This window comes from Cetorhinus maximus, chromosome 2 (assembly GCF_964194155.1).
Source record: "Cetorhinus maximus chromosome 2, sCetMax3.hap1.1, whole genome shotgun sequence".
NCBI lineage: Eukaryota > Metazoa > Chordata > Chondrichthyes > Lamniformes > Cetorhinidae > Cetorhinus > Cetorhinus maximus.
In genome coordinates, this window is record NC_135880.1 from 57,878,771 (window position 1) to 57,896,192 (window position 17,422).

Here is a 17,422-nt window from a genome sequence, read left to right on the forward strand (position 1 = left end):
TTCCTGGACCCCCTTCCCCTCCTCCCTCAGATCTTCTGTTCTGAGGACATTCCTATCGCAAACCCCATTGAGAGAACTTCCTTCATTCTCACATCCCGACATCAATGCTCACTGTGCACCCATCCAATAAAACTCTGGAAATGCTGGTTTGTATAGCCGTATGTAGCATCTCACCACCTAGTCTTCCTTTCTATAGCATCTGGAATCTGAACCCAAATGCTGTGAAGAAGATAATTAAGCCTTCACACTGAGGGATTTGGGGAGCCTATCTGTCTTTCATTTTTGACTGTAAATCTCAATCCAGACACTTACTTATTTTATTATTTGCTCAAGGGATGTGAGCGTCGCAGGCAAGGCCAGCATTTAATGCAGATCCCGAATTGCCCTTGAGAAGGTGGTGGTGAGAGCCTTGTGATTGGTGTCTTTCAAAAAGGAAATGGAAGGGTCAGAAATCAATGACGAAAAGTGAAAAATAATAATTAGATAATTAATGATTAAAAGTGTGAAATGCACCATTTAACCACAATCCTCCTATATTACATAATGTAAAACTTGAATTACCAGCAATACTACTGTAAAACAGTAGGTGGCACTTCAGCCACCTGAATGACACTGCGTAGATTTATAATGGGTTTATTTTAAGTCTTTGGAATACATTCAGTAAAAATTTTTACAGGATTTTAAAGATACTGTGCATGAAGTTAATAAATTACAGGCTTTCTTTTCTAATCCTGTTTATTGCATCATATTTAAATTACCTCATATATTTACTGTTTTCACAACTAATCGGTAGCTTTGTTGACTTTGATTTGTAGATTTTTTAGGGTAGAGATTTTCAGTTCCCTATTGGTCAACAAAACTAAACACACTGCCAGAAACGATAACTGTTGGAATACATGGCTGGGGAAGAGCATCTTAATTAACTGTTTCAGTCACATTTGTACATTTAAAGCTAGAAATTAATGTTGATTAATAGAAAATTAATGCTTGGCATATAAATAAAATAGTATGCTAACACATTGTAATGTGTTACAAATGAACTAAAGGATTGTCTGATATTATCATTAATATTAATTTCTAGTAACCTTTAATTACTAAATATGTTTAAAATATAGAAATTATTGTTGATGCTGCTAATATGAATTATTAACAGTTGCATTATTTTAGAGCTGGTACCCTGTCCAAAATAAACAGGTTAACAATTGTGTACAAATAGAAGACAGAAAAAATGCATGTGAGGAAACTAAGGATTCATCTAATAAAAGAAAGAAAGTCTTGCATTTATATAGGGCAGAATTTACTTTTGCCAACAAGGGTCCCAGCCACAGCCTGGAGAGTGGGTGGGAACCCTGTGTTGTTTTCAACACGAGGCGCGACGCAATTACCAGGTAAGCAGGCACTTATATGGGCTGCATCGGGCCTCCCGTCACATTAAGCTGCCAATAGGATGGAAATCCTGCCCCCGAGAGCTGCCATCCAATTGGCAACTCTCCAGTACAGGTAGTGCCACTGGCAGAGGTGGCTGCTGCTGATAGTATACTGTGACCTTCACCAGGAATAGTCGCAGGGTCTCTGGAGAGAGGTATGTGGGGCAGGATGGGGGTTTCAGGGAGGGGTGTCGCTGGCGAGGCGAGGGGCTCAGAAGCAAGGGTAGGGGATGGTTTTCAATACCATACCCCGCCCCCAACCCCCTCACTTCCTGATGCCCAGGCCTGTTGTTATGATTCCAGTAAAGACCAACAACATTTTTAAAAGAAAGGAGTTCCCATGATGTCAAAGAAAAGGAAACCAATGGGCAAGATTTCACTTTTTAAAACCTCACTGTAACAAACCAACCATAATCAAAAGAGGTCGAACATTACTTTCAGTTGAAAGATATTTCAAATGAAATGGTAAATTTCACTTGAAATAGTCGAATCGACAAAGAAACATCCCACTTAGTTACAAGCACTCGCATTACTTCGTGCACAAGTATGGCACCACACGCAATCTTTACAGTCTTTCCAACTTGGCTTCCATCATGTAGGATCTCTCACTGCTCACTCAATTGTTTCGGCCCTCAATTTGCAATCACCAGTAGCCGTATTCCATCCGAAGTCCCCGGACATGATTAACATTGACAAACCGCACATCTATGAGCCCTCCCATACTCGCATTACGACAGCCCTGATGGCGTAGTTACCCAGGAGTCCATTTTAACCAATCAAGCGACATGCCTGGTCTGTGGCCCAGTTCTCTGATACAAACACTTAGCTCACTCACATGTTGCCTCACCAATGTGTGTTTGGAGCTGTACTTTCTTACTGCCAAACAGAGAACTTGTCTATTTGTAGAGCACTCAACTTGTTTCTTCTCCCCACATCCTGTTTCCTGAGCTAAGATTAGAAAATGCTGGAAAAACCCAGCAGGTCTGGCAGCATCTTTGGAGAGAGAAACGGAGGTAATGGCAGGTTCCCCCGTAGCAAATGTGGCAAGCCATTCAAAACTCCATTGACGTTGGTGGAACTGGAAAATCCCGCCCAATGTTTCAAGTCCATTTGACGACTTCAGAGCTGAAGAGAAGTAGAAATGTGGCGAGTTTTATACTGTTGAAGGACGGGGGAATTAGGTGGAACAAAATAGGTCAGGGATAGTTGGGAGCTCAGGAGACATTTGACAAAGATGCCATGGGCACAAGACAAAGGAAGAGGTAATGATAGTGTTAAAGACTAAGGCTAATAATGGCATAAAGGTATGATAACAGAATGTGGGCATCACTGGCTAGGCCAGCATTTATTGCCCATCCATAATTTCCCTTGAGAAGTTGGTGGTGAGCTGCCTTCTTGAACCGCTGCAGTCCATGCAGTCCACTAAATTGAACGAAGTGCAAGTGATTCGCCACTTCACCTGGAAGTAGTGTTTGGGGCCTTGGACGGTGAGGAGGGAGGAGGTAATTGGGCAGGTGTTATGCCTTCTGCAGTTACATGGGAAGGTGCCTTGGGAAGGGGATGAGGTGTTAGGGGTGATAGGGGAGTGGACCAGGGTGTCACGGAGGGAACAGTCCCTACAGAGTGCTGACAGGGGAGGTGAGGGGAAGATGTGTTTGGTGTTGTCATCATGCTGAAGTTGGTGGAAATGGCGGAGGGTGATCCTTTGAATGTAGAGGCTGGTGGAGTGAAAAGTGAGAACAAGGAAACCCTATCATCCTTCTGGGCTGAGGGGGGAAGGGGTGAGGGCAGAAGTGTGGGAGATGAGTCAGACACGGTTGAGGGCCCTGTCAACCATAGTTTGGGGAGATCCTTGGCTCAGGAAAAAGGAAGACATCAAAAGCATTGTTTTGGAAGGTAGCATCATCAGAGCAGATGTGACAGAGGCAGAGAAACTGGATGGAGTCCTTGCAGGAAACAGGGTCTGAGGAGGTGTAGTCGAGGTAGCTTTGGGAGTTCGTGGGCTTGCAATGAATATTAATATACAGTCTATCACCTGAAATGGAAACAGAAAAGTCAAGGAAGGGAAGGGAAGGGAAATGTTGGAGATGGACCATGTGAAGGTGAGAGAGGGGTGGAAATTGAAAGCAAAATTGATTAATATTTCCAGGTCCAGGTGAGAGCATGAAGCACCGATGCAGTCATCGATGTACCCAAAAAAGAGTTGTGGGAGGGAGCCTGAGAAGTACTGGAACAAGGAATGTTCCACATACCACACAAGAAGACAGGCATAACTGGGGCCCACGTGGGTACCCATAGCCACACCAAATAAAAGCCCTCCCCATTTTCACTTTGGCCTTAAAGAGGACAAATACAGGCTTTTCCCAAAGCACATGGGTCATCACACTGTGAATGAGGGATCCCCTGGAAGGCTGCTGGCAATCTGACACGTTTCGCTGGGTGGCATTCTGAGGGCACCAGAGACCTGTGCAAATCTCGTTTAACTCCCGAGCCACCATGAAACACTGCAAGGCCATGGAGGATTTTAAGATGAGGACAGAGATTTTACATCAATGAGCTGAGGGATGAAAAGCTAGCAAGGATTCCGGCAATAGCCGAGTGGGATTTTGTGGAGGTCAGAAATAACCTCCAAAATGGGTAGGTTTTGGATCGGGTGGAATGTTAAAATATCAAAAATCTAAAGAAGAGTCATACGGACTCAAAACATTAATTCTGTCTTTCTCTCCACGAATGCTGTCAGGCCTGCTGTGTTTTTCCAGCAATGTTTGTGTTTGTGTTAAAAGTCTGAATCCTGATTGCAACCCGTTAACTTCCTGTTTTAACAGAGGCGGGACTGGACTGGGCAACCAGCCAATTCCTAAGAGGCAGATTGGTCATTTAAATGTTATAATGAGGCTGAGTGCCTCATATTGGACCTAGCTTTCCAGCTCGATCCACCTTAGCTGCTTCAAACCACCACCACCACCACCCTCCCTTAATAAGACATCCCCTGCCATCCTTGATCTACCCCACCCCCAACTCTCATGACTCCACCACAAGGCCTCTGATCTTCTTTGACCCTGCCCTTCAATCTACCTTCTGACCTTCAATCTGTCCCCTGCTTTTCTGGGTTTCCTTACCTCAAAGCAGCCCCCCACCACCCGCCCCCACTGCCTGTTAGCTCCCTGGGTCCAGCCCAATGTTTCATAAACAGACTATAGCATCTGGAATCTGAGTAGGGCATTCAAGCTGTTAACCTTTGATTTGAACTTGAGTGTGACATCCTCGGAGGGAACAATATCCTGTTTACTGCCGGGACGTTATTTCACCCCAGCACATTCAGTTTCTGCTGCAAAATAAATATTGCTAAAGTAGTTCTCTGAATTTTATTTCAGTTTTAAATTCAAAATGTCCCAATAAAAAGATACCGGTCAATTCAGCAGCCGTTGGCGAGAATTTTTCCGTCGGTGATTTGGGGGCAGGGCCCGCTCGCTGACGTGTAAAATGACGCGGGATGATGTGGGGGAGAACCCCCGACATCACCCCGCCCCATTTAAATATTCAGGAAGGCGGGGGGGACAGCGCGATCAGCTGTCCGCCCGCCGACCTGTCAATGGCCAATTGAGGCCATTGACAGGATGGTTAAAACAATTAAAGGCCCTGCCCGTCCAACCTGAAGGCTGGCGGGCAGGCCAGGAGCCCCAGTGGGCTTCTGAAAAAACATGAAACCTCATCCACTGACAGGATGAGGTTTCATGTCTGTTTTAAAAAACTTTAATAAACTTTATGTGATATTTATTAACATGTCCCATCTCGTGTGACATTGTCATATGAGGGGGACATGTTAATAATTTTTTTATTTTTCTATTTTTTAAGTTCATAAAACTTTCAGCGCTCTCCCTGAGACATCACTTAGTGTGCGCGAAAGAGCGCACTTTGACAGCTGGGGAATTCCTCCCCTCCCGCACAGGAAGCGCATAGCGCTTCCTGTCGGGCGGCCCGCCCACTCAAAATGGCGGCAGGGCCCGTTTCGGTGGCGGCGATCGGCTGCCTGCCCATCAAAAACATAAAATTCTGCCCATTGTCTTGAATTTCTCCATCCTAGACTGTTTTCTCTTTCACTTTCCTTTCATCTCTCTCCTTCCACTCCCATATCCCTCTGGGTTCAGAGAGTGCTCAAAATTATGCACGTTATAGAGTCTACGTAATGGGTCATTTTTCTTTGAAGAACCTTAGAAGTTCTAAATTATTATTCAGAATTTTGAAATTGTTGTGGACTGCTTCACTCTTCCAATGCCTTTTAGATGTCTCCACCAGATCAGCCCTTCCAATACTGTTTGCTTCTTCAGTTTTTCTTCTGACCTTAGCTGGGGTGGAAATTTCCCCAACTGCTTTGTTGACCATCCCCACAGCTGACAACGGAACCACCACCCTCTCTTGCTGATGCTGTCTAAAGGATTGGATGATCCATCTTGGCCTCCTTCTGAGGTCCCCAACATTAGAGAACTCAATTCACTCCCTGTGATATCAAGAAACATCTGAAAGCACTTATACAGCAAAAGGCTGTGGGCACTGACAACATCCCAGCAGTGATACTTAAGTCTTGTGCTCCAGAACTGGCCACACTCCTAGCCAAGCTGTTCCAGTACAGTTACAACCCTAACGCCTATCAAGTATTGTGGAAAATTGCCCATGTAGTTCCTGTCCACAAAAAGCAGGTCAAATCCAATCCAGCCATTTGCCACCCCATCAGTCCACTCTCAATCATCAGGAAAGTGATGGAAAGGGCTGTCAACAGCACTTACCCAGCAATAACCTGATCATTGATGCTCAGTTTGGGGTCAGTTACGGCCACTCAGCTCCTAACCTTATTACATAATTGATCCAAACATAGGTCTAAGAGCTGAATTCAAAAGATGGGGTGAGAGTGACTGTCTTTGACATCAAAGCAGCATTTGACCAAGAGTGCCAACAAGGAGCCCTAGCAAGAGTAATGTCCATAGGAATCGGGGTGGGAGGGAAACTCTGCACTTGATGGAGTCAAACCTAACAGAAATGAAAATGGTTGTGGTTGTTGGAGGCCAGTCATCTCAGCCTCAGGACATTGCTGCAGGAAATTCCTCAGGCTTGTGTCCTAGGTCCAACTATCTTCAACTGCTTCATCAACAACCTTCCCTCCAACATAAGATCAGATGTGGGGGTGTTTCCTAATGATTGTCCAGTATTCAGTACCATTCACAACTCCTCAGATACTGAAACAATCTATATCCATATACAGCAAGATCTAAGCAACATTCAGGCTCAGGCTGATAAATTGCAAGGAACATTCAATAGAACAAGCAAAGACTGTGTCCAACAAGAGAGAATCAAACCATCTCCCTTGATATTCAACAGCATTGTCATTGCTGAAACCCCAGCATCAACATCCATTGGGTCATCATTGACCAGAAACTTAACTGGACCAGCCATATAAATATGTGACTACAAGAGCAGGTCAAAGATTGGGAATTGTGTGGCAAGTAACTCACCTCCTGACTCCCCAAAGTTTGTCCACCATCTACAAGGTATAAGTCAGGAGTGTGATGGAATACTTTCCACTTTCCTGGATGAGTGCAGCTGCAACAACCCTCAAAAAGCACTGAGCGGCTCTCAGTGGGCAGGACTTCTGCCACCAGGGACCTCAATCGCAGGAAGGGCCCACAGATGGCCGCTTACGTGCTTGAAGGGCACTTGGTTCTGTCGGCCATCCCACGCAACTGACAGGATTCCCAAGGTTCTCTGTCCAGTGGGTGAGAGCCCCATTCGCTAGACCCCTGGTGAAAACATCTCTTGTACACCATAGTGGTTCAGCCACACTGAAAATCGGTTCAAGGTTTGCTTCAGTCACTTTTGCATTGCATTTAATAAGTAAACTTTGTTTTGAAACTATATTGATCTAGATCTATTTTGTGTTTACTTCAGCTATAGAATGCAACACAGGTACAAAATCTCAATGCTTGTAGAAGATAATAAATAGGACAAAGCTGAACATGGGCTCAAGGGCAGAGTCCTTAACTGAAAAATATAAAGCAGACCGTAGTTTATTGTTACCTTACAGAGCAATATAGATGATAAAGGAGTTAATAAGATAAGTGAGGGAAGCACACAGGCACATGTAATAAATATATAAAAATTAACTACGTTGGACCACATTTTTAAAAGGACATTATCACTATGGTTATGTTTTTGAAAGAAGCCTCCCTAAAAGCTCAGCGACCAACTGATTTGGTGCTATTGCATCATTTCTGAGGTTCATTATCTAGTCTGTGTGAAGTTGCTTAATTTGATCTCAAATGGAGGCAGGAGCTTTATAACTGATCTCTGGACTATGGGGCAGAAAATCAGCAAGGGATCATGCTCATGGTCATCATCTAGACATTCCTGTTGAGAAGTGTTCCTGTATGGATAAGATTGGGCTCAAGCACAAAATGTGCCAACACCCACTGTCAAGGCTCCCTCGTGAATAATGTTTATGTGAGAAAGTACCAGAGGGCACTTTGGCATGGTTAAGCATAGGCACAGAAATGCCTACATGTCAAGTACGTTATGCTTTTTAGCATGTTTGCTATCCAAACAATGACATTAGGGTTAGCAGCCATGGCTGTGTTTTTTTTTGCTGTTTTGCAAATGTTTCTACTGCTAAGTAGTTTGTTTATGCATAAGCACTAGGAGAAAGCAGAAAATATTATGGAAGATGATGCAGTTAATGCCGTTACATCATTTCAAATACAACAGTGATCATCCATTGTTGTCAAGAACAATGGGCTGGCATCAAGGGGTTAGAGCCTCAAAACACTATTCCCAAATTCCCACAATTTTGAAGTTTCTTTGAAATGGATCTCATCAACTTTTTAAAAAATCTTTTAGAAAAAAACATTAATAATTGCATATGTTTTGTGAAAAGTATATCTTGTTTTGTTTTGTCGCATGATGCTCGAATATATTTGGGGTTGTCGGCACCATTTGTATAAACTGGGAACTGTATGTTATTTGAGGGCGAAAATAATTGGGTGAAGATCCTTGATGTTTGGCTGGTTCAGTAGAGTATCAAGGGTCCTGCCCATTTAGGCCAGGGTCTTGTAAGTGAGGAAGAAGGATTCTAAGAAGGGGATAAACCAACCATGGTTAATCAAGGAGGTTACGGATAATATCAAATTGAAAGAAAAAACATACAAAGTGGCAAAGATTAGTGGTAAGCCAGAGGATTGGGAAAGTTTTAAAAACCTACAAAAGACCAAAAAATAATAAAGAAGGAGAAAATAAACTTTGAGGGTAAACTAGCAAGTGTCATGACTCATTGGGGATAGTGCGCTGTAATATCCAGCCCCACTGCTCCCCGAGCCAAGACAAATGTGAAATGTTGATTAGTCCACCAAATTGCTCAATTCTACCTAACTGTTTAATTTAGGTTAACAGAATATGAGCACCAGGTTTCTAAACTTAACAAGTAAATAACTGTTTATTAAATGAATTGTCTTTAACCAGTGGCAAAAGAAAGAAATATGAACTGCAAACTTTTAACTCTATCACTTAAACTCTATCCCTAACCCTTATATACAAACACACACACACATAAGGCATACAAAACATGGATTTTAAGGGCGAGATAAAACAGTTCAATAGCACTAGTCCAGAGTATGGGATTAGATGGGGTGATTTTGATTGATGTCTTTCAAACTCCTTGCAGCTCGTTGTTAATGACACGAGATGGTCTTCCAGCACTTTCAGTCTGTAGTTCACTGGTTGAAAACTTGCTTTTCAGTGTCTCCACTAGTGATTTTCTCCTTTTCCTCTTGACAGGGGCTTTTTCAGAGAGAGCAGGTTACAGAGATATGAAGAAAAAGCAACCTTGTTAGCCTTGTATATTTACTGGAATCTTACACACACAGGAGAAAGAGATTTTAGATTTGTTCTCTTTGCAGGCTAGGACCTCTCTGCTTACTGCTATCACGTAAAACCTTGTCATCTGATCAGGAGCCAATTAAAATGTTGTTGCTAAGCAGTTCCCCTTAGTTCAGGACCCTTTTCCATCACCATTTTGTCCAACCTGGCACACTCTGTTCCAGGAAAGAGCAACATTGTATATTCCTTATCCTGTTCCAGTGAACATGTCTTTCAACTGGAGCCATAGTAATTTTTAAAGCCACAGTCCAAAAAATAAATAAATATAGGCTCTTTATACGTCTCCACCCTTAAAAAGGATGAAACACCATTTAAGAATGTGTTTTATCACAAGGTATCTGACACATGGACGACAAAACATGAGACTTGCATTCATTCATCCATCCTTGCCCCTTATACTTATTTCAGTAACTTACACCTGGGACAGTGCATCTGCGATCACACTACCTTTACTGGCAATGTGAACAGTCTTTACATTGAATGGTTGAAACAATAGACTCCATCTAAACAGTCTTGCATTTCGAGTTTTAAATTTTTCAATGAACGCCAGCGGATTATGGTCAGTGTAGATTAGTGTTTCATTGTTATCATATCGGACATAAACTTCAAAGTGTTGAAGAGACAAGTGTTGAAGAGTTTCTTTTTCTACTGTAGAGTACTTCCTTTGATATTGATTTAGTTTATTGGAAAAGTATCCTACCACCTCCTCTATCCCTTTCCTTGTTTTTAGATTTTGCTCTTTTTTTCTTGATTGTTACTCTTGCCTTGTTCCGCTTCATTACTAATGGATTTAATCGTTTTCTTTGTGTTTTTGTTCCCTGCCTCTGCTTATTGAGTTTGCATGTTTTTCTCTTTCTTTACTTTTTCTCTTGCCCTATCTTTACTTCTAGATTTGTTCTTTTCCCCTCTACCTTTGTCTTTACCCTGTTCTCTATCTCGTCTTCTAGATTTTGGTTTGGCCCTTTTTGCTTTCTCTTTGCTTTTACTCTGTTTACGATCTCTACTTCTGGATTTCGCCTCTTTACCATTATTCTGCCTTGGATCATGTGTGCTGGATTTTAGTTGACTTGTTTCTCCAACTCTTTTCCATTAGTCTGCTCTCGTGCTACTTTACATGCTCCTGTTTTCATTTTGGGTAATGGCCCTACAAAATCTACTACTACGCAACTAAATGGTTCTTCAAAAACTGCTATGGGTATTAAAGGTGCTGGTTTGATTACATATTGAGGTTTACCTACTACCTGATATGTATGACATGTTTTCCAAAATTGCACTACATCCTGATGAAGTCTTGGCCAGGTAAAACGCCTGTTTATCGATGCTGGGTTTTCCGTATCCCTACATGATCTGCCATGGGAATCTCATGTACTACTTGCAGTATCTCCTTACGATATTTGGGTGGTACCACTATCTGATGAGCAACCGTCCATTCCTCATCCGCAGGCCTGTGAGGGTGTCTCCACTTCCTCATCAGAACTCCGTTTTTAAGGTAGTAGCACTCCAGAATTCCTTCAGCCACAACTTCAGTGTGCAGAGTTAACATGTTTAACTCTAGATTTGCTTTCTGAGCCTCAATTAAGGAAGACATGCCAAACACTTCCTTTGAATTACCCTCGTCCTTAAAGAAAGTTTCAGCTACTCTAACACCTGCTCATGGTATTACTTTGGCCTCTGGTGATGGACTTTGTTTAGCCATTGCTCTGGTCACCACACATGATGGAAAAATACCAGGAGCCTGTTATTGTAACTGCTCAGTCTCTTAAGCCTCTTTTGGATTTTCTGTGATTATGGGCAAAACTATAACCTTCAATCCTGCTAAATCATTCCCCAGAAGTAGACCCACTCCATCCACGGTTAATTTCTTAACCACCCCTACAACCACCGATCCAGACAACAAATCACACTCCAATTGCATTTTGTACAATGGAATCAGGATATATTCTCCACTTATCCCGTTTACTAATACTTTAGCTTTCATTGAACTCTCTGGAGGGAAAACTAGGTCCTTCTCCAGCAAAAAGAGTTTGAGTAGCTCCTGTGTCCCTTAATATAGTTATGTGTTTAGCTGCATCATTTGATGAAAAAGGGAATATCTTCCTTTTAGACAAAAACCCTTTATATCTCTCATCTACCTCATTCATTCACCTGCATTCACAACAGTGTTTACTTCCAGTTCCTTATTTGTAATTAATATAATTTGATCCATGGCATTTTCTTTTTGAATTCCCTTTCTGGACTCACTCGTACGAACTCCAATAAGTCCCATTGGCTTCCCTCACAACTTCCAGCATTCTGAATGAATGTGCCCCACTTTACTACAGTAACTCTCTTCCTGACTCCCCAAAGACTGAACACCATCTACAAGGCACAAGTCAGGAGTGTGATGGAATACTCCCCACTTGCCTGGATAAGTACAGCTCCCACAACACTCAAGAAGCTTGACACCATCCAGGACAAAGCAGCCCACTTGATTGGCACCACATCTACAAAAATTCACTCCCTCCACCACCAACGCACAGTAGCAGCAGCTTGTACCATTTACAAGATGCACTGCAGGAATTCACCAAGGCTCCTTAGACAGCACCTTCCAAATCCACGGCCACTGCCATCTAGAAGGACAAGGGCAGCAGATACATGGGAACACCACCACCTGGAAGTTCCCCTCCAAGCCGCTCACCATCCTGACTTGGGAATATATCACCATTCCTTCACTGTCGCTGGGTCAAAATCCTGGAACTCCCTTCCTAACAGCACTGTGGGTGTACCTACACCACATGAACTGTAGCAGTTCAAGAAGGCAGCTCACCACCACCTTCTCAAGGGCAACTAGGGATGGGCAATAAATGCTGGCCCAGACAGTGAAGCTCAAACCCCGTGAATGAATATTTAAAAAAAGACATCCCTGCAGCCTGCAGGTAAAAGCCCATCTCTCTCTCTCACTCTCTGGCTGGAGGCAAGACAGCAAAGCCACAGTCAAAAAGGAAACAGGACAACTCCTTCAACTAACCTGCAGAACCAAGTTTCTCCAAACCAACTGCTCAATTGCCAAAGTCAGTTCTACCGGAATCACTGAACTTAATGGCTGCAATGTTTTGTCATCTGCTCCTCACGGACAAAGCAAAGATTGATCTTAACTTTTATTTTTGGACTCAGTGGCTAGGATTTTCCGGCCCCGTCGCAGGCCTGGACCTGCCGCGGGTGAGGCGGCGGCCCAGCCAGAAGTCTATTGACTTGCGACAGGACCGGAAGATCGTGGCGGCGAGCAGGTGTGGAAAATCCCGCCGCATTTCTCATTTCTGATCTGTATGTATGTGTGTTGCGTTTTTTTTTCTCGGGTTTTTAGTAACTGATGGACTCACTATTTCTTTGACTCAAGAAAGCCTGGTTAAATTGGCTCCTTTTAAAATATAAATACTTTTGGACTGGGTAAAGGTATCCACGAGGGAAGGGATTCCCATTACATTAAACCTTGTTGCGACCAACCGAGGCGGGGTTAAATAAAGAAGGGGAGCCAGCCCATTCCTCCTAACCTGGGAGCATAGTAAAATTGGGGTCCCATTCGGGAAGTTAAAAATTTGGCGTATCTTGTCCGGTATCATAGCAAATTGGGGGACCTCACCTGGGGACTGGTTGTAACAACGTTTTCTTAGTTTTTATTGGCAAGAACTATTTGCAGAGAAAAATATTATCGTTGTGAAATAATTATATGCATCAAAAATAAATGTGGATTGGTGTGAAGCGTAACAGCAGGATCAATGTTTGGTTTTTACTTGACTTGGAGCAAATAAATGTCTTTGTTTTGAATTGATTTGTATTTTACAGGAATTAAGAAAGGCTGAGCTGGTAGGCCAAACTTTAGTAATGCCAGCTATTGCAGGGATGGATTTTGTGAAGTCGGAAGGCATTTTGACTTTCCAACCAGGGCAGTCGAGCGTTGCATTGGACATTGTCCTTACTCCAGAGCAGGCATCTTCGAATCCATTGCCCAAGCGATTTCAAGTGGTGCTCTACAATCCAATTGCAGGAACTCAGCTGGATAAGGATTACAACATAGCAAATATCACAATAGTCACAGACGCTAACTCTCAGTTCTTCTGGGGTTTGGTTGATCAGTTATACCAGCCCCTTGATGATGACTTAATAAATCAAATTCTTCAGAAACTGCAAAACAAGATTTATATCGAGACCACAAGAGAACAACTCAGTGCAGTAATGAAAGTGTTTGAAAAGGTAAAACTTGGAATTCAAGACAAGCATTTTTTTAAACGACTTTAATATCATGATGCATATAAGTATAACTATAAAGCAAAAAACATATTTTAAAAACACCTACCATTTGTTATCAAACATTTTCTTATCACAAAATAAATCTGGGTCAGCAGTACAACTAAATTTGCTTGCTTTGAAAGCGTAGAAATTATGTTCATTACGGACAAGAAATTAGAATAATTTCGAACCATACAGATTAATTTTAGTTTGGCATAATAAGTAAACATAGATGGCTGTAACCAAATGGTAAATTGGGTAGAAACTTGATTTCCACACATTGAGCATCCCGTGCTAATTTCCAGCAGACTCTGGGGTGGTTGGTAGAATGAGAGGAAATTTACATTGATAAGGCCCAACTTGAAACAATCTTGGACATTATGGGTGAGATTTCAGAGAAACTTCTTAAATGGGAGCTATTTAACTACTAAAATACAATGTAACTTACTGTGACTTCCTAGATAATGGGCAATTTATGTCTGAAAGAAATTTGTGGGAAAGAAATACTCTAGTTTCCATTGCTTGGCCCTGGACAACAAATGCTCTCTTGAGACACTGGAGGCCTCATTTATGACACCTTTTCACTCTACACTTACACCCGCTGAACATAAGTTTATTTATGCTATCTGCATCAGCCTTAGCACTGTGGGAGTTTTTTTTCGAATTCCCACTTTGCCTGCCGTATTTGGATCAAGATCCTGCCCAGCAACATTTTTTTCCATCATAATTTTGTTACCTTGAGTAAAAATTTAATGAGTTACTTTGTCCATGATCCATTAGGTGATACAGGAAGGAGAGAAGAGGCCAGTCAGTGACACCAATAGAGAACTACTTTATAATAATCTTTGTGCACTACTAGAACCCACACGCAAGGATACTAAAGGATTCAGTCAGCTGGCTGAAGTAACTGAGATGTTTGCCTTCTCACTCCTCACTGATGTAGAATGTGGATCACCTGGTCAGAGGTAAAGTTATTCAAGATTATTGAGGTTTTAGGTTTTATAGAATTAGTGAATAAAGCGGCAGCTATTAATTGCATCCATCTAGGGGTTGAATATACTGCTTCGCGTAGCTTTCAATAAATGCTAATAAAGGAGAATATCATAGAGCAGACCCAGAAATATCTAGGAATTGTAAGTAGCTTTTTTGTTCAAAGCATTCTTTAAGTAAATGGAGAAAGAATGTAACCATGGGGAGAATTTTCCCCCATTGGTGTGGGGGGGGTTTTGCGTGGGCAGGGGCAGACCTGATTGGCGGCCCCAATCAGGTCTGCACCGCCATTTTACGTGGTCAGGCCAATTAAGGCCCGCCCAGCATGACGCGTGCCCGGAAGCGCTGAGCGCTCCCTGGGCGGGCGGTGAGGGGGCTCCCTGAGTCGGAGCCTGCGCTCTTTCACGCATGCACGTGAAAGAGTGCAGAAATCTCCCTGAATGCAGAGGTGCCTCGGGGAGATTAGTTTAAGTTTTAAAAAGCTAAATAAAGAAAAGAAAAAATTTTAAGACATGTCCCCTCATGTGACAGTGTCACATAAGCTGGGACATGTGAATGCATTTTTACAAAATTTTTATTCAATTTATAAACACTTCATGAAACCTCATCCCGCCTGTGGTTGAGGTTCCATGAAAAATGCGAAGGCCGTCTGGGCTCTTCGCCTGCCCGCCAACCTTAAGGTTGGACTGACAGCTCAGCTTATTGGTTTATTTAGTTTTTAAATGACCTTAGTATGCCTTTGACAGTTCGGCGGGTGCGCAGCCAAGTTGACCTGACCCACGCCAAACTGAAAAACTAAATGACGCGCGGTGACGTTGGGACACACGCCCAATGTCACCCCACGTCACTTTACGCCTCGGCGATCGGGCCCCGCCCCTGTTTGCCGAGCCAAAAATTCTGGCCCATATTTTTCATCTTGGAATAGGAATGCCATAGCAGGGCCACCGTGCAGTACAAACAAATTCTAATTTCAAAGTGTGACAGACTAGGCATTGTGTTGACAGTAAAATGTTGTTCAAGGAAAATAGTTTGATTTTTGGGACCATGAACACTTGAAAATCAGTAATGTATTGAGCTCTTTTCTTTCTTGCTTATGGCATGAATTAAATCTTTTTATCTTCTAATGGTTTTGGTTTACAAACAGATTCAAATCTCTGCAAAATGAAATAGCCATTTGCTACAGTACTTTGTCTTACCTTTATAAATCATTCAACTGAAAGAGCAAAGTAATTCTTCTTAATTTAACAGGAGTACAATGCAGAAAATTATTTAGCATGGAAGTGACAAAAAGCTACAATGTTTTGGTTTAAAGATCCATTTTTATCAATATTTTAGAATATTTAGAGGTAAAATTCAAATTTGGTGCAAGTGCAACAGGAGTGGTAGCAGATTGTCATTATACACTCTGCTCAACCTTCCTTTCTTTTGAAGTCAGTGATGTATACAACCAGCAGCTGATACACTACACACCCCCATTTTGTGCAAATCTTTGTAAAATTAGTTATAAAAATGTATAGACAAAAATTGTGAAATTGTAACAATTTTAAACATTGCAAACATCATAGGACCCCATTGCTCCCTTATCCCTTCAGGATATGTGTGCTCGTGAAAACTGCAAAAAGACCCAATTTTGTCACAACCCTTAACAAAAGAGGGATTATTTTTCTTTTAGTTTAAAGGACTAATTTGGGATTAGGACAATTATGACTTCATTGATTCTAAATCAGATTGGCAGCTCATCCAAAGAAAGGCAAAGAAACATCATTAAGTTCCCTAGAAATCATAATTCAACCATTATGCAATCCTCCTTGGTGATATTTTAGAGCTTTCATTGGGCAGAATTCTCCGGCCAGTGAGGGGGGGGCGGGACCCGCTCGACAAAGCGTAAAATGACACACGGTGACGTCGAGCGCGTGTCCTGACCTCACCGCGTGGTCATTTAGATTGTCAGTTCAACGGACGCGCAGCCAAGTAGGCTGCGCGCTTGCCGAACTGCCAAAGGCCTATTAAGGCCATTTAAATAGTCATTAACTCAATTTAATGAGTTTAATGAGTTGGCCAGCCAACCTTAAGGTTGGCGGGTAGGCAAAGAGCCCAGGCAGCCTTTGCATTTTTCATGAAACCTCATCCACGGACGGGATGAGGTTTCATGAAGTGTTTTAAAATGTAATAAAAATTTTTACATTAATTCTTTGACATGTCCCATCTCATGTGAGAGTGTCACATGAGGGGACATGTTTCAAAAGTTTTTTCCTTCCTTTATTTAAACTTACACATGTCAAATGGGATCTCCCTGAGGAACCTCCGTGCCTCAGGGAATTCTCTGTGCTCTTCCGTGCGCTTGCACGATAGAGCGCAGGGAACCACTCAGGGAATCCCCGCCCGCACAGGGAACACAAAGCGCTTTCAGGTGCATGTCACGATGAGCGAGCCTTAATTGGCCCACCCACGTAAAATGGCGGCGCGTCCCCAATCGGGGACGCCGATCGGGTTCGTGTCCACCTCTGCCCTTTCCGGCACAACCCCCCCGCCAACGGTTGGGGGGGGGGGGGAATTTTTCCCATTAGGTAAAAAGAAATCGTGCTAATATTATTCTTCAAAATAGCAGAAAGGAAATTTTCATGTTGCACTGTCGGAAATCAAGGCCAGAATTTTCCGGTCCCGTTGGCATCAGGTGTCATGGTGGGCCAGGGGGATAACATGGCAAGAAGGTCAAAGATTAGTTTCACACCGGTGGGAAAGCACAGCGGGATCATCCAATGTTTTCTGTCATGACGGAACACCAATCCCACTGGAAGTTGGCGTGAACCCGTTTTACA

The 17,422-nt window shown here is 42.7% G+C and overlaps 1 protein-coding gene across 1 annotated transcript in view; it reads left to right on the forward strand.

Annotated features, from left to right (window-relative positions):
* The window catches only part of adgrv1 (adhesion G protein-coupled receptor V1), a 735,500-nt gene that overhangs the window by 422,384 nt on the left and 295,694 nt on the right, over positions 1-17,422 (forward strand). The window contains exons 75-76 of the mRNA XM_078557559.1: positions 13,170-13,577; positions 14,394-14,578. Coding sequence (XP_078413685.1) covers positions 13,170-13,577; positions 14,394-14,578 — 593 coding nt within the window. The remainder of the gene's footprint in view (positions 1-13,169; positions 13,578-14,393; positions 14,579-17,422) is intronic.